The sequence below is a fragment of the Macrobrachium rosenbergii genome, chromosome 30 (assembly GCF_040412425.1).
Source record: "Macrobrachium rosenbergii isolate ZJJX-2024 chromosome 30, ASM4041242v1, whole genome shotgun sequence".
Classification (NCBI taxonomy): domain Eukaryota; kingdom Metazoa; phylum Arthropoda; class Malacostraca; order Decapoda; family Palaemonidae; genus Macrobrachium; species Macrobrachium rosenbergii.
This window is the reverse complement of record NC_089770.1, coordinates 21,308,534-21,331,864: the sequence shown is the minus strand read 5'-3', so window position 1 is coordinate 21,331,864 and position 23,331 is coordinate 21,308,534. Positions and strand designations below refer to the sequence as shown.

General features: G+C 45.5%; 1 protein-coding gene across 19 annotated transcripts in view; it reads left to right on the top strand.

The window, feature by feature from the left end:
• The window catches only part of LOC136855128 (aftiphilin-like), a 102,095-nt gene that overhangs the window by 27,716 nt on the left and 51,048 nt on the right, over window positions 1-23,331 (top strand). For all 19 annotated transcript variants that reach the window (XM_067132004.1, XM_067132001.1, XM_067131996.1 and 16 more), the window contains exon 3: window positions 882-2,656. In XM_067132004.1, coding sequence (XP_066988105.1) covers window positions 882-2,656 — 1,775 coding nt within the window. The remainder of the gene's footprint in view (window positions 1-881; window positions 2,657-23,331) is intronic.

Below are 23,331 nucleotides of genomic sequence, written 5' to 3'. Positions count from 1 at the left end.
ATGATGATAATATTGATGACGACGATTGATGATGATGATGATGATGGGTGGACAGTTGACTTAAGGATGAAGAGACTGAGGACTCATCCACTGACATATCATCCAAAAGTGACAGCAGAGTCACTGTTGTTGAAAAGTCAATATTTATATAACATTTGAACCATGAAAGATGCACATGATAAGGTGAATGATGCAACTGGAAGTGTTGAGAAAAGCACTTAGACAAAGACTAGTATTGAAGAACTGACAACTTATATAATCTGTTTCTCTTAGTTTCTAACACCAAGCAGACACTGCAATATCAGGTCTTGGATTTTTCCACAAATTAAGTTGTTTATTTATTTTTACCTTCACAAGCAGACAAGTGTTTTCTTGAAGAAACTGGCAATTTGTAGTAAATTTTGATGCATCACCTCATATGACCACTAATGTACCATGTAACAGAACCAAGTCCATATTCTTTTAGAGCTTGAGCACCTGTTTACTGGATAACCATGCCTGAGGTTTTCCATTCTGAATAGTTGTTTACTGTTAATGAGTGGTTAATTTGTTCCTTATTTGAACCATTCAATTATTTGAATTTTCTATTTTGTACTAACCACCGATTCATTTTGGATTCCCTCCTACCTTCAGGAATGATATTTGTATAGTGAAGGAGCCAACATGAGAGAAAGTTAATTCCCATATATGAGTATTTACACTAACTGTCTTTGACTAGGGGTAACTCATGTAACAAATCATTGGTTACATTAAAGGTGTTCACACGAGTAGAAAAAAGAAAAATAAACCATTTGTAAATCCCTATTTTGTATCTGTGAAATATAAGAATTACTTAGAAAATTCTGTTATTTTGTAATAATGACAACAATTTTGGTTTTCAGGTTTGTCTGACAAACTTCCGCCCACCCCGGAACATAATCCCACTACGTGTGTAGGAGAAAAGAATGTAGCTTTATCTGTAAAAGACTCCAATGGCACTAAAGGTACTTTGAATACAGGAGGGTTGCCCCACCTTCCCAGTAGTGAAAAATCTGTGACCTTGTATGCTAAGGATATTAATGGGGACGTGTGTGGTTCCTTGGAAATTGATGACGATGTTGATGAATTTGGTGATTTCTCATTTTTTACCTCCAGTGCAACTTCTGGTGACACAGTAAGTGCTGATGGCAAAGCAAGAGAGGAAGGGACAACCGGTGACATAGACTCTAGTCAAAAATGTAATTTAGAGCCAAAAGTGGATAGTTCACCTAACCATAGTGTTTGTAGTTTTTCAATGATAGCAACCCCACCACCCCTAGATCATGTTGTTGACAACATTGTTGTCGATGATGAGTTCTCCAGGATATCACCAAATCCTCCTCCTGTGGATGATGATGATGATGATGATTTTGGAGATTTTACTGCATGTACATTTGACAATTCCAAAGATAGTTCATATCCTGTAGCTGATACTGCTAAAGATTGTACAACACTTTGTGAAAACAATTTAGAAGATGATAGACCTCACGTTCCAGATGAAAGTGATCATAAACCAGATGTAACATGTGATGAAGGGCTTCCATGCACTGAGAGCCCAGTGATAGCTCACAAAACTCCCTCAGGGAAAGTTTGTGAATCACTTACTCAAGGTGAAAGTGATCCTCATGACTCCAGTGAGGTGAAAAGTGTAGATAGTTATAGTGAAATAATTGACAGAACTACAAGTTTGGAGGGTTGTAATGATGCTAATAGTGCCACTAAGGAGTGTAATTTGAATAAAGCTGATGGAACTACTGTATATAATGAAGGTAGTTATAGTGATTTTGGAAAAGATTGTTCTCTCCATAACCTTGCTTCCTCGGGGCCACTTACAGATAGAAGTACATCGTCGGAATGCAGTCTTCCTGGGGTAGTAGAAGATGAACGTAATCAAGGGTCATTGGGGCTTAGTAATCATGAATCTTGTATAGCACAAAATCTAAGCTTTGCAGATAATAGTGATAATTACTCACTTGAACTGGAGTCTGAGAATATTTCAAAAACTAAGCTAAATGAAGTAAGTGCCTGTCCCACTAGCAAGAAGGACAATGTTAGAACAGAATTCAGTGAAGGTAATGATATAAAGAAAGATGAAGATAGTAGAAAAGCTTCCCTTACTTTAAAGGATACTAATGGTGATGAATTTGAGTGTGATTGGGAATTTAGAGATTTTGATAAGGCTGAAAATGATGATAATGATGATGATGATGATGACTTGGACTTTGGTGACCTTCGGGAACAGGTGAGAAGTGGTAAATTTGGGATGAATGAGTCTGTAGATGCAGACGATGACTTTGGGGATTTCTATGATGGAACACATACAACCCCACAAGTACTTAATGAAGATGATGATCAAGAGTTTGGAGAGTTTGGCACAGCTGTGACAGAAGACGAAAATACAGACGAGTTCGGAGATTTTGCGCAGGTTGAACCTGATGACAGTTTTGGGAAATTTGCATCTTCAGAGGGTCAGGTATTTGAGAAGGGAGTGACAAACGAAAATGCTCTTCAAGACGACGAAGATGAGTTTGGTGATTTTACTAGTCAGCAGAATGTGGAAAACCAATCAGATATCAGAGTGCCATGGCATGGACATGCAGCTTCTGCATCAGCTAAGGATAATCCAATTTTAAGAAAGGTAAGAGATATTGCTACAACTTATTGTTCAAACTGGGTTGTTAGTTGTTTTGGAGATATTTTATTTGCAGTTCCTGTGGGTATACAAACCATTGCCTTTTACTCAAGAGCATTCCATAGTGTAGGGCTGAATCAGTCATTGAAAGTTGGTAAAAAGGTGATTAATTGGAGGTATATTGATGATTTAGGGAAACCATTTACTAGCTTGACAGAGCAAGCACTTTTTGACTTCTGTGCTTGCAACCTCTTGTGAAATTTACTATAGGAATAGAATACACAGGTGATAATACAGTAACTTGTGCTGTTTTGAATAAAGTAATTCAGACAGCTATTTTTTAATACCCATAGCGTTATTTCGTAAGTTGACTTCCTTCTATAGTCCATTTCAGTAATAAACTGATTTGAGTGACATATGTCTGATGTTTTATATTTAACAACAACTTTAAAAACCCAAGTGAATACTGTAATCCCATTCCACACTCTAGTAAAACAGACTTGGAAAGACATATTTGTTCTTACACAAATACAAACAAAAGCTTGCAAAGGTGAGCTGGATTGGCCATTCAAACTTTACTGACAAGGTAGTTAACTACCAACAGGCAGGGGTAAGCCTCACCCACTTGATGGTCTGCGCTCCACTTTGCTTTTGGCCATTGTCGCGTTAAGATGTCTTCAAGGAAACACTGCTCGACTGTTGCTATTCAAACTTTTGTTGAATAAACTGGAGAATCCATTTTTTGTGGTTGGGTTTTGACTGTGTGTTTTTATAGCACTTATTCAAACCTTCTTGCAAGGAATTGAGTTTGTTTTTCCTTGCCGATATGAATATTGTTGTCATCAGACACATAACAGCTTCTGGTAGTTGCACAGCTGTATCTTTCTCCAATAGACTTACTAATATTTTTACCTTTCAGGTAGTAGATTTAGCCACTTGGGAGTTCTGTGACAGGAAGTTTTACCTTATTTAAGGTAATCCTGCCATCTTGGCTGTCCCTTGTATTCTTTGGAAGAATAGGCTATGTAGCCTTATTCCTCTGATCTCTGTGGCTTAATCTTTGTGATTCTTGACAACTCTGCAGACAGGGCAAATTTCAAAAGTGGTGGAAGGAGGATAGAGGCTCTCTCCTTCCCTTCTTCATCATCTGTGTTGTTCTTCCTGAACCCCACTTCTGCTCTGATTATGGCTGCGAGTCTAGAGTGGGGGTAGTCTGCCTTGTGTTAGAAGGCTTATTAAGCATTCTGTGTGCCTTTCCCTTCAGGGTAGGGTGAAAGTGTCTCGATCGCTGTTGGCATTTGGTTCCTTGGGCAGGGCTAGCACTGAGTGCCATTTCCTTAGGCTTGAGGCTCTCTTCACTTCATCTCTCTGTAAGCTGTCAGGCTTGCTTCAAGTTGTTTTCTCTCTCTTCGTGAGAGAAAGGGGCACGTCACTTCTTGCAGCTCATTTGCGCCTCGTTTTCCGGATCTGTTCTGTAGTGGGTTAATGTGGCTTTTCCTTAGCAACATTCACTTCTGAGTGTGTTTACCCTTGCAGGCAACTCTTCTAGAAGTACAGTACACTCCGAAATCAAACCATCGGGTGGAAGGGGCCTTAAGCCTTCTAAGAGAATGTCACTGAATACAAACCATGTTCTCCAACCTTGGACTGTGCCATTGCCATTGTACTGTGGCCTTCCATGGTTTTGGGTTTGAGTTCCCTGGCTTAAGGGGACAATCAGGCATTTTTCTCTTCTTTGTTCACTTTCTTGTTCTTTCAAAAGGTGTAGGACAGGCTGATTAGAAAGTAAAAGTTGCTGGGTGGATTATCAGGAGAGTACCTTCTTAACACTTTCCTATCTGTATAATTACCATATCACTGAGCGTACCTGAGATCCAAGGTGTCTGGGAGCGCTCGATAGTGCGAAAAAATAATTATTTCGGAAATTCAGCAAAAATAGAAATTTGTTCATGAAACTTACCTGTCAGATATATATACAGCTGTATTTCTCCGAAATCCGACAGAATTTCAAAACTTGCGGCACACGCAGTGTGGCCAGGTGGTTAGTACTCATTCCGCCGCTGGGTGGCGGGAATCGGGAACCATTCCCATTTTCTATTCAGATTTTCTCTGTCGCCGGTACTGTTAACATCTGTTTACAGTACCTCCGCCTCTGGATTTCGTTAACTTGCATAGTTTTCCACTTGAGTATTCTATTGACTTTTGGTTTTTGACTTTGGCTTGTGGATTGGCATACGCTTTTTGTGGACTGTTTATGATTTTGCTTTTGACTGCTCTTGAATGATGTCTGGTACTAGTTCTGCTAGCTTTGAGTATGTTGTGTGAGTGAGTGCAAGGTGAGGCTACCGAAGGTTTCGGTAGACCCTCACTCGGTTTGCATGAGGTGTAGGGGCATGTATGTTTGATCAATGATCGCTGCAAAGAGTGTGAGCCTTTGTCTGATGCGAGCTGGAAATTGTATGATTCCTATGTTCGTAAGTTAGAGCGTGACAGGATCAGGAGGTCTTCCTCCAGGAGTGTGGGTAAGAGTCAGGGTTCTATTTCTTCACCTGATAACCCCAATGTAGACATTGTTGTACCTGTCCCTGTGGTTTTGCCTTCGGGCCCTGAGGTTGTGTCTGCGGGGGTTTGGCCCTGACGGAGATCATGAACACCATCCGTGCTCTAGAAAACAAAGTGTCTTCGCTTCAAAGTGCTGTGCAGTGTAGTGTTCCCCTAGTGTCGTGGAGGGGCGTCAGATCGGCCCCATAATGCTTCTAGGCCTGGACCTCTGTCAGACTCCCAGGACTCAGGAGAAGGCATGTCGAAAGCCGTAAGAGGGTTACGGGGGCTTCCCACCGATCTGACGTCCCTTCGGCAGTTCCTGTTGTCACTTCCCAGGCTGCCAAGGATCGTGCCGGCTCGTATCCTTAAGGACTGCTTTTCGTCCTCCGAGGCGTCCTCCTCGTAGGGGTTGGAATTCTCGCAAGGACTCTCGCCCACTGAAGAGGAGCTTTAGAGATGACGCTTCACGCCAGTTTTTCTCCGTCTGTGCGGGATTTTGAAGCTTTCCGCCACAGAAGAGGACCCGACGTCGTCAGAGGAGGGCGTTTATAGCGCCCCAGTCGCTCTAAGGAGAGAGCTGTTCTTGCTCCTGTAAGGAAGAAGGCGGCGCCCTCGCCCCTCTTCTTCCCGTAGGTTCTCCTCTCCTCCTGGATATGAGACCTCTCCTTCCAAGAGTATCTTACGAGATATGCAGCGTCAGTTGGCCTCTCTTCTGGCCGAGAAGGAATCAGAACCGCGTCGTCGCAAGGACTTGAGGCTCCCCATTAAGAAGTCCAGGAAGTCCCCGTCTCCTGCTCCTTTTTCTTCGTCTCCATCTCCTGCTTCTTCGCCCTGTCGTCCTCACAGCTCACGAAGTTCCCTTTCGTGATTCTCGTCATCATCACGACGCCTCGCAAGCAGCTATCCAGGACTCTTCTTTAGCTGCTCGTCAGGACGCTTCTCTCGCTGCCGCACAGGACGTTCGGCAGGACGCTCAGCATGACGCTAGGTTGGGCTCCCGATCGGATGCTCTTCAGGACGCCGCCAGGACGCCTCTTTAGTCGCCGACGCTCCAGAGCATTCTGATCCTGCAGGGAAAAGTAGATCCCTCTTCCGTATCGGACCTCAAGGCCTTCGTTCCCCGAAAGCTGTTTGTGATTCTCGTGGTTCGCCCATTCATGAAGGAGAAGTCTCTGGCGATTCTGAGCCTGCGGGTTTTGATCAACCTTCTGCTTCCTCGTCTTCCGACTACCAGGTGTTAACCGGTCTTCTTAAGGACTTATTCGGTGATAAGTTTAAACCCTCGGCTCCCTCTCTCCTCCTTCGCAGCTTGCCTCTTCCAAAGCGAGGAGAACGCGGGGTTTGTGAAGATGACTTCTTCACTGGCTACGAAGAAGGCCTTCAAGAAGGTTAACGCCTGGATGGAGGAACGGAAGACGCAAGGCAAGACTTCTTTTGCCCTTCCTCCTTCTAAGCTTTGCGGTAAGGCGGGCATGTGGTATGAGACAGGTGAGGACGTCGGTTCTCGAGTTCCTTCTTCGTCTCAAGGAGACTTCGCCAGCCTTGTCGACGCTTCCAGGAGGTCCCTACTGTCGACTGCTAAGGTTTCGTGGACGATGTCCGAGACCGACCATCATCTGAAGGGACTCTTCCGTTCTATGGAAGTTTTCAACTTCTTAGACTGGTGCTTGGGTGCTTTAGACCTCAAGCTTAGAAGCCCCGACTCGATCAGCCTGGGGGAGCTATCCAGTGTTTTGAATTGCATGGATAAGGCCGTCAGGGATGGCTCTGAGGAACTGGCCTCCCATTTTTGTACAGGTCTTTTGAAGAAGAGGGCCTTGTACTGCAATTTCACCTCCAAGTCAGTTTCGCCGTCACAAAGGGCTGAATTATTGTTTGCCCTTTGTCGAGCCATCTCTTCCCCCAGCCTTTAATCAAGGATCTTGCTTCCAGTCTTAAGGAGAAGGCAACGCAGGACCTACTGGCCCATTCGTCTAGACGTCCTTCAGTCCCTTCTACGTCTTCGTCAGTTCTATCCTCCAAGAAGAAACAGCCCTTTCGTGGAGGAGCTTCTTCCTCGAAATCGACCGAGGGAGAGGTTTTTCCAGAGGAGCAGCCCCATCGAAGCCCAGGGGAAAAAGTGATCATCAACTCCTCCAGACACCTGTGGGAGCCAGGCTACTTTCATTTATGGGAGCCTGGAGAGCGAAAGGGGCGGACTCTTGGTCCGTCGAAGTTCTAGAGAAAGGCTACAAGATCCCCTTTCTCGATTCGCCACCCCTTTGTACGTCACCCAAGGATCTGTCGCCCTCCTACCATTGGGAAAAACAACAGATCCTTTTAGATCTTTTGGAGCAGATGCTCGTAAAAAGAGCTGTGGAGCCAGTTCAGGATCTAGCCTCTCCAGGGTTCTACAACCGACTGTTCTTAGTCCCGAAACAGTCGGGAGGGTGGAGACCTGTACTGGACGTAAGCAGACTGAACCGCTTCATTGTCAAAGAGAAGTTCAAGATGGAAACGTCACAGTCTGTTCTCGGAGCTCTAAGACCAGGAGATTGGATGGTCTCTCTGGACTTACAAGATGCATACTTCCACGTTCCCATACATCCTCAGTCAAGACAGTACCTGAGGTTTGTACTGGGGAAGAGTCTTCCAATTCGAGCTCTTTGCTTTGGTCTCAGCACAGCTCCCATGATATTCACAGTGATCATGAGAATTGTGGCGAGGTGGCTTCACTTGGCGGGGATCCAGCGTTTCGCTTTACCTAGACGATTGGCTCATTCGAGCTTCTTCCCAAGCTCAGTGTCTGGAGGACCTAAATTCGACATTGGAGTTGACGAGGAAGTCCCTGGGACTTCTAGTCAACAAAGAAAAGTCCCATCTGATCCCGACTCAGTCCATCGTCTATCTGGGGATTCAGATGGATTCAGTGGCTTTTGGCGTATCCATCCCAAGAACATCAACAACATTGCTTGGAAAAAGTTTCGTCTCTCCTGGGGAAGGAAACATGCTCGGTGAGGGAATGGATGAGTTTGCTGGGGACCATTTCCTCGCTGGAGAAGTTTGTTTCCTGGGAAGACTTCATCTCAGGCCGCTCCAGTTTTTCCTAGCGGAGAACTGGATGAACAAGGAGGACCTGGAAGAGACCTTGAAGATCTTTCCGTCTGTCAAGACTCACCTGAGGTGGTGGCTCGACCCCTTGTTACTGGCAGGAGGCGTTTTTCTCGTCTTCAGAGCCCCCGACCTAGTGTTGTTTTCCACGCGTCCCAGGGAAGGATGGGGAGCAACACTAGGAGGGAAGAAGTGTCAGGCACCTGGAGAGGGGAACAGGTGTCCTGGCACATCAATCTCAAAGAATTAGGAGCTATCCATCTAGCCCTCCAATTCTTCGAGGATCGTGTGTCAGGCCGAGTTGTTCAGGTGAATTCCGACAACACCACAGCCTTAGCTTACCTCAAGAAGCAGGGGGGTACTCGCTCCCGTTCCCTGTTCAACTTGGCAAAGGAGATCCTGCTTTGGACTCATGCTCGGGGGATCACAATTCTCACAAGGTTCATCGCGGGCGTAGAGAATATCCGTGCGGACCTTCTCAGTCGGCAGCATCAACTTCTGCCGACAGAATGGACCCTTCACGAGGAGGTGTGTTTGGATCTGTGGAAGTTATGGGGACGTCCCCTAGTAGACCTCTTTGCGACGTCCAGAACAAAGAGGCTTCCTCTTTACTGCTCCCCTGTCTTAGATCCGGGAGCCTTAGCAGTAGATGCCCTCCTCTGGGACTGGAAAGGCCTAGATCTTTACGCTTTTCCTCCCTTCAAGATCCTGGGAGAAGTGATCAGAAAATTCTCAGCGTCGGAAGGAACAAGGATGACTTTAATAGCCCCTTTTGGCCAGCAGGGATTGGTTCACAGAGGTCATGACCTTCCTTGTGGACTTCCCAAGGACACTCCCCTGAGAGTAGATCTTCTCAGGCAGCCCCATTTCCTAAGATTCCACAAAAACCTCCCGCTCTGAGTCTAACTGCATTCAGACTATCTCGAAGTTGGCAAGAGCGAGGGGTTTTCGAGAGCAGTGGCAAAGGCTATCGCCAGTGCCAGAAGACCCTCTTCTAATTCAGTCTATCAATCGAAGTGGGCCAATTTTAGGAGATGGTGCAAGAGCAGCGGGATTTCTCGACCACGACCTCTGTGCCTCAAATAGCGGACTTCCTTCTACATCTCAGGGAGAAAGAAAACTGGCAGTCTCTACCATTAAAGGCTATAAAGTATGCTGTCGGCAGTCTTCCGACACAGGGGCCTAGACTTAGCCGACAACAAGGATCTCCACGATCTCTTGAGATCCTTTGAAACTGTTAAGGTTCCTAGGCCCATGACTCCTCCTTGGAACCTAGATGTGGTCCTAAAATTTCTTATGTCAGGTCCTTTTGAACCTATGTCTTCTGCTTCTCTCAAGAACGTGACTAGAAAGGCGATTTTCCTAACTTCTCTGGCGACGGCGAAGAGGGTTAGTGAAGTTCAGGCTATTAGCAAGCACATTGGCTTTAGGGGTCCTAATGCCGTTTGCTCCCTAAGTCCATTTTTTCTTGCCAAAAATGAAAATCCTTCAAACCCGTGGCCCAAGACGTTTGAAATCAAAGGTTTGACGGAGATTCTTGGACAAGAATCAGAGAGAGTCTTGTGCCCTGTCAGGGCTCTCAAATTCTACTTAGCCAGGACGAAAGAAAGCCGAGGCCCGGCCGGACAATCTTTGGTGTTCGGTTAGAAGACCTGACTTGCCTATGTCCAAGAATGCTCTGTCATTCTTTTTAAGAAGTACTATCAAAGAGGCTCATTCTTCCTGCCAAGAAGAGGACATGAGGCTTCTTAAAGTGAAAGCTCACGAAGTGAGAGCCATCGCGACTTCGGTGGCTTTCCAGAAGAACATGTCTCTTAACGATCTTCTGGGTACCACCTTCTGGCGGAGTAATTCAGTTTTTCGCCGCATTACTTACGAGATGTGAAGTCAACTTTTGAGGACTGTTCTTCGCTGGGACCATACGTTTTCAGACACAATGTTGGGAGAAGAGGGCAATACTCATCCTATCCTTTAGGGGTTAGGTGGTATTTTTTAATCTTGGTTTTGTATTCTCGGTTGTTGGGTGGCCACCGATGTGGACGTCCCAATCTTTAGCCTATATTAGGTTCAATGGCTTAGTTAGGCTCGGTCAGGTGGTTGGTTGTTGCTCTTTTTCCCTCTCAGTATGGTCATATGATCTAGTCCCATTGTGGTCTCGCCCCGTGGACAGGTCATCTAGATCTCACCAGCTTTATAGGTCCCTACCTTGCTGGAGAATCTAGTAAAGCAGAAGCAGGCTTGGGTGGCAGTAACCTCGAAGTCAGCTATGCTAACAGGTAGGAACCAAGGCGTCAATCGCCTACATTTATTTGTTTCCTAAATCCTATTCTGTCTCTACCCACCTCCAATGGTGGGATTCAGCTGTATATATATATCTGACAGGTAAGTTTCATGAACAAAATGATATTTTAATGATAAAATAAAGTTTGTTCATACTTACCTGGCAGATATATATAATTATAGTGCCCACCCACCTCCCCTCAGGAGACAGTGGCACTAGAAAATCTGAATAGAAAATGGGAATGGTTCGATTCCCGCCACCCAGTGGCGGGAATGAGTACTAACCACCTGGCCACACTGCGTGTGCCGCAAGTTTTGAAATTCTGTCGGATTTCGGAGAAATACAGCTGTATATATATCTGCCAGGTAAGTATGAACAAACTTTATTTTATCATTAAAATATCATTTTTATGCAAGCAATGTTCATTTTGCTGTCCTTTTTTCTAAATGTTTATATTTTATGGTGGAATAGTCAGAATAAGAGTCCCAGCCCTCTAAATACGAAAAAATGTGAGTTAACAAAAAAAAAAAATTCTTTACTTATTTTTATATTTTCGTTCGTAACCCAAAAACTATGAAAGTCAGGCGAATGAATAATTTTTTATGAGAAAGCCAACAAAATTCCCTAAATATCGACATATAAAACAATGGAAAACGAATGTCCAGTTGGTAAAGAAATTGATAGAAAAGAGGGTGAGAAACAGAGCGCTCTGCCCGGCCTATGGTGAGAATTATCGCTAGAAAAAATTTTGTTTGAAGAGCCCTATCTCGCTTATTTTTCATAGAAATTACTTTGTAAATATACGAAAATGCAGAGGAAAAGTTGAAGAATAAAGGGAGAGTCAAGAAAAATGGCTTTGGTAATGGCAACAGTTTCATTTTGATGTTATAAGTTGATCAACGAAAAAAAAAGTTACCGTTGTCAACATTATTGTTCGTAGCTCAAAAACTATAACAGTTAGGCAAATGAATTATTTTTTATGAGAAAGCCAACAAAATTCTCTAAATATCGACATATAAAAGAATGAAAAACGAATAAGTCCAGTTGGTGAAAAATTGATAGAAAATAGGGTAAGAAACAGAGCGCACTGCCCGGCATACGGTGAGAATTATTGCTAGAAATTTTTTTTTTTGAAGAGCCCTAGCTCGGATATTTTTCATAGAAATTACTTTGTAAATATACAAAAATGTAGGGGAAAGGTTGAGGAATAAAGTGAGAGTCAAGAAAAATGGCTTTGGTAACGGCAACAGTTTTTTGACGTTATAAGCTGATCGAAACGAAAAAAAATGTTACCGTTGTCAACATTATCGTTCGTAGCTCAAAAGCTATAACAGTTAGGCGAATGAATTAATTTTTATGAGAAAGCCAACAAAATTCTCTAAATATCAATATATATAATAATGAAAAATGAGATTCAGAGCCCTGCCTAAAATCCAGACGTCTCTTATGTGATGCACTTAACGCGTTTTCCGCTAGTTTTACCTAAAAACTTTGTGAAAGCATGTTGGAAACTGTTCTGTATTGACGTCACTGTATGTAAACAACCACACGTGTTTACCCCAACTCGCACGCATGGTCTCTGACAGAAGTGTGGCCTGCCAGGCCTGTGTGGGTGGGATCAGCTGATGTCATTGTGAGAATTTTACTATGCCAGGGATTTGCGCATGCACAGTACAGGAACTAAAAAATTTATAGAAAAAGAGGGTACAAAACATAGTGTTTCCAATAATGTAATCCTACATTTTATAAAAAAAAATGTAAGATACGAGAGAGAAGCGTGGGTGGGATCAGCTGATTTCATTGTGAGAAATTTACTATGCCAGGGATTTGCGCATGCACAGTATAGGAACTGCTTGGCTGGCGTATTGATGCCCGAGTTACACAGTCCAAGGTATGCTTTAGCCTATGGAAACCACCAACTGTCCGAAAAGAAAAAAAATTTACCCCTACCACACGTACAAAAAATTTCAGTAAATTTTACGTAAAATTACGTCAGTCAGGTAAGGCGGGGGGTAGGGTGATTTTGCGTAAAATTACGTCAATTGGATATGAAAGTGTTAACCTAATCTTTTCCTTCTCAGCTTTGTGTAATTTCTCAATCCACCCTTACTGCCCTCCCCTAGTTAATGTGGCAAGCCTGGCAGGGTTTTTTTTTTTTTTTCATTACAAGGTGCCCCAGCTCCACCTTGTTGAGCAGTTGCTTCCAGCACTTTTTCAATGACTTATGGTCAGCTTTGATTCCAGGTGTGGAGGGGAAGGAACTCGGGAGACCTAGCAGTCTCTTGGCCTTCAAGGAGTTCCCTCGATGCGGTGCATTCTGTGTCACCTGCTGGCTTCTCGCACCCCTTCTGCTCCACCGGTGACTCACACCACAGCAACAGTGACTACGTCTGTCACCATGACAACTAACTATATCATGGTTATGAGTGTGACCACCCACCCTACGCTGACAACCCCTGCAGTTGTTGATAGGACGTCCCCTCATGCCCCTTCTGTATCATCCCTGTCTGCTCCTACTCCTCAGGAGTATGCTCTGGAATCTTCCTTCAACCTCGGGAAGCAGATCCTCCATGCCCTCTTGAAGAAGGCAAAGAAGAAGTTGAAGAAATCCAAGAGCCTCCTCCCCTCCCTCTTCCAAAGCCCACAAGCAGAGGAAGAAGGAGGTAGCTTCTCCCACCCAGAAGAAGTCCCTCACTGGGTCTTCCAAAGGGGTGTCTCTCTTCCCGAGAGATACAGGGATCTCATGCTGGCTCTCCCATGTCTTTGGACTCTGGGTGCATGGACCTCCAAGGAGGCAAAACCCAGCACTTGTGCTCAGGGCTCTGCTCCCAAAGCGTAGTGCTGGGCCTGCCTCTACTCGAGCCTTCTTGGATATTCAAGCAGAGGGAACTTGATTGGAAGCTTCAAGTATGTGGACCTCCAAGGAGGCGAGCGTGGCTCAAGGTACTCAGGTTTCTGTGAAACCTCGAGTCACCTCAGCCAGTAACGGAGTTAACACCACATTCTGGTTCAGGCATGTGAGAGAAGGTGGGGGTCTAAGCATGCAGGTGCTTCCCCTCCCTCTGCCACTACTTGCCCGAGTACAGGCAGTCCCCGGTTATCGGTGGGGGTTCTGTTTGAAAATCGCCGATTTTCGGTTATCGGCGCCTCTGTTAGGTATGTTTCGGCACTAATACCCAATTGTTGGCACTGATAAGCGCAAATAGGCAATTATTGGCGCCGAAAATTGCCAATTTTCGTCGCTGGACAAGCACTGTAAAACCAGATCGCCAATAACCGACCCTGCCGATAACCAGGGACTGCCTGTACGCGGCCAGGGCCCAGCAAAGTTGTTGCAGACTCAAGGGTCTGGGTGCCTGGAGTTACTGTGAGGACTGTGCAAGCTCACACCCAAGAGTGGGCGCCCAGACTGCTCTCCCCGGGTCTGCTCCTGCTCGCATTCAAGGGAATGTGCTCGCTCACCTGTTGAAAGCCTTCGTGTACGTTCATGTGAGCCTCTGTCCTCTCCTCCAGCAGCCCACCTCCACTTTCTCTTGAGAGGAGGGGCTTTCCTAGACCCATGAAGCCGTTGCCACCGCAGGTTGGTGATTGCTCTCAGCCTGCCTCTCCTGCTGGAACCGTAGGTTCCGAAGGAACAGGTAAATGTTTTCGCTCCCTCTCTCGTGTCCCCTTATCTTCCTGGGGCTATTTCAGGAATCGCAAGTTGGACAGAAGGGTTCGTGAGTGGGATGTCGCATCCCACCACAGCACTACCACAAAGGCTTTTGAGCTAGGCAAGGTTCTTGGACCTACCTGCTTATATGCCCAAGTGGTCGAGCAGGTAGCCGGGGGTTCTGGTGAGGGTCTCCCACCTGCCGGGAGAGTATCGAGGGAGGAGTACAGATTGGAAGGACTCGAGGGTCCTCTGACCCAAGACGCAGATTCTCCCGAGATACAGACGACCTTTTCAGAGATTGTCGTGTTGATTTGTTGACACAGCGGTCTCGGGGAAGGACCTTGGCTACACCTGTCGATTGCCCTTCTCACCTCGAAGTCTACTGGGTACCTAAGAAGGAACCCGGAGCTTCCGTAGGCTTGCCTTGGTCCTCACTTGCTGAGGGAGTTTTGGATCAAGTGAAATGCTCAGCTAAGCTATTTTCCCCTCCTGTGCCTTTCCAGAAGAAGTACCACGCATCGTCAACAGAGCCCCTGCCAACGAAACAGGTTGACCTTCGTTTGGTTCACTTAGCTCTGGGTCTCTTGGAGTAGAAGACATAGTCTTCATAAAACAGGAAGCAGCGAGCTTGGAAGCCACTGCCATGACAGCCTTCCAGACAGTCTCCTGGCTGGACCTGCAGTCTCCGTGTCTAAGTTTGCAGCCTTTGGGGGTTCCATCAACCCCACAGAGGACTCAACCTTCGGGAGGCTGTGCCAATCAAGTGGTAGGGCTGTCTCCTACCTGGCCCATCGGACGGCAAACCTATGGGCCATCTTGGTGTTGAAGACGAGTGACACTGTCCTCACTCGGATCACCAAGCGCATCAGCTTGGACTCGGCTTTGGCTCTTCGGAATGGATTACTGCTGGATTCTGCCTCTCTCTTCCCTTGAGAGGAGGTAGATGCTGCAGTGGACAAGCATAGTGTCGAGGATAACGACCGTCTTGTTCATTGGGTATTGTCAAAGGCCTCCTGGTCTGAGCATCACTATGGCCCGACCTTCAGGTCCTGCTAGCAGTTCCTCAGGCCCTAAGAAGTCCCAGGCATTGAAGGGCGCTCAAGGAACCACCCAGCTTTCTTCTGCCCCAGCCAAGAAGGGTGCTCAGCCACACCCCTTTCCACCCCCTTTCCAGTCAAGGGAAGGAAGGCAAGGGAAAGAAGGGAGGAAAACGCTAGGGTCGGCGCTCCCCTCCACAGGCTGTCATGTGGGGCAATGCCTGTTCAGCCATTGGGCAACATGGCAGCGACATGGAGCCAAGACCTGTGTAGTGGATGTCCTTCGGGAGGGCTATCTACTTCTCTTCGAGTCTCTACCATCCCTCACCAACACTCTGGTCCATCTCCAATCATACGTGCTCGGCTCGCCAAGGGATCTCACACTCTGGGAGGAGATTACAGCGATGCTGAGAAAAGCCCTGTAGGAGTCATGATGGATCGGTCCCCAGGCTTTTACAGCCAAATTTTTCTCATGGAGAAAGAAATGAGGGGGTGGGTGGAGGCCAGTCATCGATCTCTCTCCCTTGAATCGGTTCGTTCGCCAGACTCAGTTCAAGATGGAAACAGCCTGTTCATTGCTCACTTTCATCAGGGAGAACGACTTCATGCTTACGATGGACCTGAAGGATGTGTATTTTTAAATACCCATACTGTACATCAGTCCTCTTGCAAGTACCTTCACCTTGTCCTCAGGGCACTTTGTTTCGGACTCACGACTGCTCCTCAGGTGTTCACGTGAGTGCTCAGCCTTGTGTCAGCTTGGGCTCATTCGCATGGGATACGTTTGTTGAGGTATCTTGACGATTGGCTAGTCTTGACAAAGTCTCATTTGCAGTTGCTCCAAGACAGGGATCGCCTTCTTGAGTTATGCTGTGACCTGGAGGGATCACCTTCTTGAGTTATGCTGCAGCCTGGTAAATCTCGAGAAGTCCGATCTCATACCCAAGCAGAAGATAAAGTACCAGGACATGCTGATAGATACGGCAGCAACAAGAATCTTCCCCTCGGACTCTCATATCAGCAGGTTCAGGAAGGCAGCAAATGTTCCTATCCCGGCAGGAACAACCAGCTCGGCAGTAGCAGGTCATTCTAGGTCACCTGTCATCCTTGGAGAATCTGGTCCCTCGTGGACGGCTTGACCTTCGTTCTCTCCAGTGGAGAATGAAGGAGTTCTGGTCTCCGGCATGGGATCTTCCATCTTTCCCATCCCTCTCTCAGAGAGGGTGAGACAGGACTTAGCCTGGTGGCTGGACAACAGGAACCTTGTAATAGGGGTGTGTCTGTACACTTCACTTACTGAGATGCTTCTGTTCTCAGACGCTTCGACTGAGGGATGGGGCGCACACCTGGAGGAGTTGCTAATGTCAGGTGTGGGACCGAGACAACAAGCACCTTCACATCAGTATCCTGGAGCTTAAGGCTGCCTTTCTAGCCCTTCATGTGTTTCAGGATTGAGTGATGGGACACTCGGTGGTGTTGATGAGCGACAACACCATTGTAGTGGCATATGTCAACAAACAAGGAGGCTTAGTGTCTCTGCCGCTGCACCAGTTGACGGTGCAGTGCACAAATGGGTGGTAGCACACTTGGTGGAGCTGTCAGCCAGATACATTCCAGGCAAGAGGAGTGTGGTGGCAGACAAGCTCAGTTGCCAGGGTCAAGTGTTAGGGACAGAGTGGTCCCTTCACATGGACATCGTAGAAAGACTATTCAATCTTTGGGGTTGTCCATCAATCTATCTGTTTGCCACTCACAGCACATCAGAAGGCTCCAGATGTTTTGTTCAATTGTCCCAGACCCATGGGCTGCAGCAGAGGACACCTTCCAATACCCATGGGACAACCTGGATGCCTACACCTTCCCACTGTTCTGTCTGCTTCGCTTGGTGATCAACAAGGTGAAGATTACCAAGAACCCCAGAATGACCATGGTGGCTCCAAGGTGGCCACATGCTGCTTGGTATCTGGACCTGCTAGCTCTACTCTTTGAGGCACCGAGAGAGATTCCCCCCTGGCACAACTTGCTGCGTCAGCAGCTCATAGAATAGTCCCACTAGACTCTTGCCACGACGAATAGATCTCTCTGGCGAGGCTTTTAAAGATCTGCCCTGTTGCCAGTTTTATTTAAAACAGGCTACTGGTGACAGACCTTTAAATGTCTTTGAGGCTAGCTTATAAGATTTTGGGGCTTTTGATTTCCAGGTACTTTAATCTCCTTCTTCCGCCTGCTCTCTCTCTCTCTTTTCTAAATCTTACGGTTTTTTTTTTTTACATATGATAACCTTATCTATTTTGTCAGTACTTGTAGATAGATGTACATTTATCATTATTACACAATTAGATTCAAAAGTATTTAATTAATGCTACAGAAATAGGTGATATATTTCTTGTTCAGATTTTGTCGCTATATATTATCTATAACGAGAGATCATCTTAAGTTTTAAAAGACTACTTTTTCAATCAAACTTTTTTCCACACCACCACTGAGGCAACTAATCCTCTCTTTTTATATATAATTTATTCAGAAAACTGTCATCAGAGCTATCCATGTTGATGACAAAAGTCAACCAACTTGGGTACCCTTGCCGGGCATCCTCTTTTTGAATTTTCTCTACGTGCTCGCTGCATTCTTCCAGGTGTTGTGTGACATTGTTCTGATCTTGCACTGGTCTGCCAGATATAAGACTCACTTGAGCCCAGTGTAATTTTGATTGACCCAAGTTTCATGGAGATCACAATTTCTGCCCTGACTTCTTCATCTCTCTCAAAAATCTTGACCGAGCTACAGTTACATCTTGCCTTTCCAAGAGGCCCATCAACCTTCTTAAAAGAGAGAGACAGAGATCTGTCATCGAATGTTTATTTTCTCTTGCCAAACTTACTGTTATGCTTTATTTGTTACCAATTTATTCTTTACCTACGATGTTAAGAAATCAAGGTATATGTAGAAACGAAATGCCTCCAGACATAATAATACCGTGATGACCGTGACCACCGAAAGTGCCTAGAAAATCTAAGCTGCTTTACCGTGGGTTACGTGGATCCGTGTGTGAGGTACTGGCAACACCACCAAAATGAGATGCCATATTGATAGAAACTCTGATTCCGTTTCTTGTAATTGCTTAAAAAAACATTATCAATCGTGAACCCCAGACTTGGAAGATTAACGAAAAGGTTTTATTTGATATCTGTAATGGGAGAAATTATTTTATCTCGCTGTTGTTGTTATACATTTGGCATATATGCCTTACCTCGAAGACCCCCAGAGATCTATACATTTTGGAAAGGGTATAGTCCGTGGAGTCGCTTGCACTTCATGGTTGGAGACTATCCAGCATGTCTTGCAATCAAGGGCTTTTCTTGCCGCACAGCAACAGATTTGTCTGGATACCTGCAACAATCCTCTGCTGCAGTCTACCAGGGGAGATGGGTTGTCTTTTGTGGTTGGTGTTGTGGACAGGGTCTCTCTCTGGTCAGAGCTGCTATTCAGCAGGTAGTGGATTTCCTCGTCTTCCTTCACCGAGAGAGGCTCCTCTCCATCTCAGCTGTTAAGGGCTATAGGGCCGCCCTTGGCCTAGTCCTATGCCTAAGGGGTGTGGATATCTCCTCCTTGCTGGAGATTTCTTTGCTGATGAGCTTCGAAACGTTTTGCCCTCCCAGGGAACCCAGGCCCCCTGCGGGGGATGTGACTCATACTCAGGAGCCTGACTCATGCACTGTACAAGTCCTTATGAGAGTCATCAGACAGGGATCTGACCCTCAAGACCGTTTTCTTGTTTGCCCTGGCATAGCAAAGAAAGTAGGCGACTTATACAAACTTTCCTTCGATGTGAAACACTCGAAGGGATGGGGATCGGTTACGCTCGATTTCGTCCCAGATTTCGTAGCGAAGACTCAGAATCCATTGGTCCCTGAAGGCAGATTCTAGTCCTTTATGATCTCTTCCTTAGAGGACTCTGTTGGTAATGATCCAGATGAGATAGCCCACAAGTCCCGGGACACATTTCCTTGGGTCCTGTAGTGGCTGCTCAACAAGTTGTGTAGCTTACCTAACTCTAAGAGGACAGGTAGCATCTCGCCTAAGGTGTACGGCTGCGGAAGAGAGAGAGAGAGAGAGAGAGAGAGAGAGTGTGAGAGAGAGAGAGAGAGAGAGAGAGTGTGAGTGTGTGAGTGTGAGAGACTGGTCCTCCTACCCTCCGTCTTTCCTTCAACCTTACCCTCCCCTGCAGGCAAAGGGTAGGTTATTGAGCCGTCACGAAGCTGGAACAGGCGTCAATGCAGGTGAGTTTCTGTAACTTGAGTACCTATTCTATGATCTAGATAGATGTTTAGAAGCAAACCCTTCCCTCTCATTAGCAAGGGGAGAGAGGAACAGACATTGTTAACCCATTGCTTATACATGGCCCTGACACAAAGATTCAACCTAGCCTCTTTCTTGAATGATGCTGCTTTTATACCCATCTATTCAAGAAAGTGCCCAGAAGTCTGACAATTGAACATACAGTTCCTATACTCCGTTCAGTATGTCAGAGGCATGGTCCTCTTCCTTGATCTCTCGATCAGGAAGAAGTCATAGTTGTGGTGAACTACCAGTCAGTTCAGGGACTTACTCAGCTTCCTCCCACCAAGAAGTGAGTCTTCCTATATAAAGACTGAAAGGTTTTTATATTGTGTAGGAACAAATTATGAATTTAAAAGTACAGTGACCCCTCGTTTATCGTGGGAGATAGGTTCCAAGACCGGCCGCGATAATTGAAATTCCGTGAAGTACGAACAGCATATTTATTTATTTAATGTGTACAGGTACAGTATTTGGACTTTTACTCTTAACAACCCACTCTTTACTCTATTAATAACAGGGACAACTGTTAAGCAATATGACTTCAGTAGGTAAGTTTACAGTACCATATAACAGGGGCTAATTTGCTGTGGTAAAGTAGCTATAGTATATGACGTGATCGGCAAGCTTTAAATTTTAAAGAATACAGTATACATACAGTAATAATATATACAGTAATACAATACAGTATCATGTTACTGTACTGTATTACATGTAATACAGTACAGTAACACTTAAGATTAAAAAAAAAATAAAGATTGTTGCTGTACTCACCACAAAAGAAGTTGAAGTAAAACTTGAATGAAGATGGTTATGAATTTGCTGCGCAGTAAAAATGATAACGATGAAGGTGATGATGACTTTTACTGCTCAGTCAATGATTGTATTTTACATCTCTTCAGACGGCGGTGCCATTTCCTGGGGCACTTCTTCCACGGTTTCCGAAAGTGTGACCGTAGTAGCAGCAGCAGGAACTGGCTCTTTTTTTGCGAGGCTGCAAAAACATTGTGATTGGCAGTTGCTGCCATTGCTTCTTTTTCCAGTCGAATAGCATCTTGTAGGGGTCCATGACGTCATCGACCATGTTGCAGAATTGAACTGATCGAACCGTATCGTCGTCCCATTCCTGCAACTGCTCTTGCAGTTCCTTAGCCAGGTTGCAGAGCCCGGCGAGCCGTTCCAAAGTCAAGCCAGTTTGGGAGACAACTTCTGTTTCTTGCTGCGCTGCTGCTGCTTCTTCTTCGCTTGCCGACTTCATCAACTCTTCGAGGTCTTCATCAGTTAGCGACTGGGAGTGGCAGTCTAGAAGTTTGTCGATGTCGCCCGTGGTCATGTCTGCAAAACCCTCACCTCCAAGGATTGCAGCCAACTGCACAGCTTTCTGTACTGCCGAGTGTTGGATTTCGGCAGGTGTAAATCCTTTGTCGTCGTAAACAACCTCAGGCCACTTCTTCCAGCTGGCGTTAATGGTGGTAGGCTTCATTTCTTCCAATGCCTTGTGGATATTTTGGAGGCACGTAGCAATTGTGTACTGCTGCCAGTATGCCTTCAAGTTGAAATCGTCGTCTTCTTGGGCAGCATCCACGGAAGCAACCAGGTTCACCAGTGCATTCCTCATGTATAGGGCCTTGAATGCCCTAATAACTTCCTGGTCCATTGGCTGAATAAGTGATGTCGTGTTGGGCAGTAGGAACTCATCCTGAACCCCCGAATATGACAGATCAGTAGCATGGCCACCAGCATTATCCATAATGAGAAGGACTTTGAATGGCATGCCCTTTTCTGCTAGATACACCTTCATTTGTGGAATAAAACACTGGTGGAACCAGTTAGAGGTCAGCATCTTCGTTATCCAGGCCTTTGGATTGTGCATCCAATGTACGGGTAGCAGATTCTCGTTTTTGTTTTTTAAAGCCCTTGGGTTTTTAGACTTGTAAATAAGTCCTGGCTTTAATAAAAATCCTGCAGCATTGCCACACATCACGCAGGTCACACGATCCTTCTGTGCTTTAAAGCCAGAGGCTTTTGCTTCCTCCTTGAACAGGAAAGTTCGCAAGGGCATTCTTTTCCAAAACAAGCCCGTCTCGTCCACATTAAAAACTTGTTCGGGCTGATATTCACCTTCAGAGATAATCTTCTTGAAGGTTTCATTGACGTATGTTTTAGCAGCGACCGTGTCAGCCGAAGCAGCCTCGCCATGCAAGGAAGCGCTTTTTAGGCCATAGTGTTTCTGAAACTTTGCAAACCACCCTTTGCTAGCAGAAAATTGCAGTTTCTTATGGTGAATGACTGGACGTCTCTGGTTGCGGATCATCTACGTCTTCTTCATCTTCTGCTTCTTTACGCTCGCCACTGTCATCCTCTGGTTTTTTGTACATGCCTAGGGGTCGATGAGAGATCAAGGACTCTATGAAGGGGTCAGTGGTTTAAAAAGTTTGGGTACCCCTGATCTAAACCCAAAGACTGTCTTTTCATTCGCCCTGACATCGTTGTAGGTTATGCGAGTCATCTGGGCTCTCGTATCGGTGGCACTCATTAGGTTGGAGTTCTGTCGGTTCTGGATTGTTCCAAATTTCATTGAGACACTGAACTGTCAGTCGTGTAAGTTCGGATCTTTTCAGCCACCTCCCTACTGGACTTTGAGTAGTGACGTGACAAATACTACTGTGTCTGTTTTGATATCTGAAGAGATCACAACATCTCAGTCTTGAATGTTAATATTTCTTCACTTAGTTCTAATTGAGTTAAGGAAGTGGTGTTCAAAAACACTAGGTCTTTCTAGCTCTGTAAGTTGACCCACGGTCATGTGACTCACCCAGTGTGAAGGGTGAGTATGTGACCTGTAGGAGAGCTCATGATGGTTGGGGCATCACCCTATCCTTCTCACTCGGAACCTGTCGTCTTATTAGGTATTTCATGCTAATAGGTGATTGTTTGTTAGCACCTGCAAGCTTGTTTTACCTGTGGAATGTTGCCCATTGGGAGAGGGACTGACTATGAGCAAATCCGTAGTTGGTTATTCTTAGCTTTATAGACTCCAACACTGTGGGTTCATCCAAACGTTTTCAATTCAAGGATATTACATTCCTTTAATTTGAAATACCCAGAAGTCTTGCGATTAAACATCTCTCTTGTTCAGTAGATCAGAGGTGTGGTCTCCTTCTTTTGCTCTTTCATGACCAGAAGAGAGTACCCAGGTGAGCTGAACTATCAATCGGTTCTGAGGTTTACTCAGAATCCTCCCTTCAAAAGTAAGTTTCCCGTATATAAAGACTGAGGGTTTGTATTTGTGTAGGAAAAAATGACAAATTTTTTTAAGTAATTTGTATTTTTCCTGAGATACAAACCTGAGGTCTTTACATAAAGGGCCCACCTCTTACCACCCCTCATTTTCTTACAGGGGCCAAAAGGTAAACTGCGTAGAATTGAATGTGCACCAACTTAGTGGGCAGTGCTTCCACCCCCACTATCAGTAGCTATTACTATGAGTAGCTATCACTTTGCAAAAGTTTAACAGCTGGATTTCTAGTTCTCTGAAAGTTAATCTCATATGTAAAGACCTCAGGTCTTTATGGTAGGAAAAATACAAATTACTTAAAAAATTTATTTTTTCTAACATACAAACCTGAAGTTCTTTACATGAATGGCCCACCTCAGCCATCCCTCTAATCTGTCACCTGGGCTGAAAGGCGGAGTGGAGTGCAGACTGTCAGGTAGGCGGGGTTCCCCCTGCCTG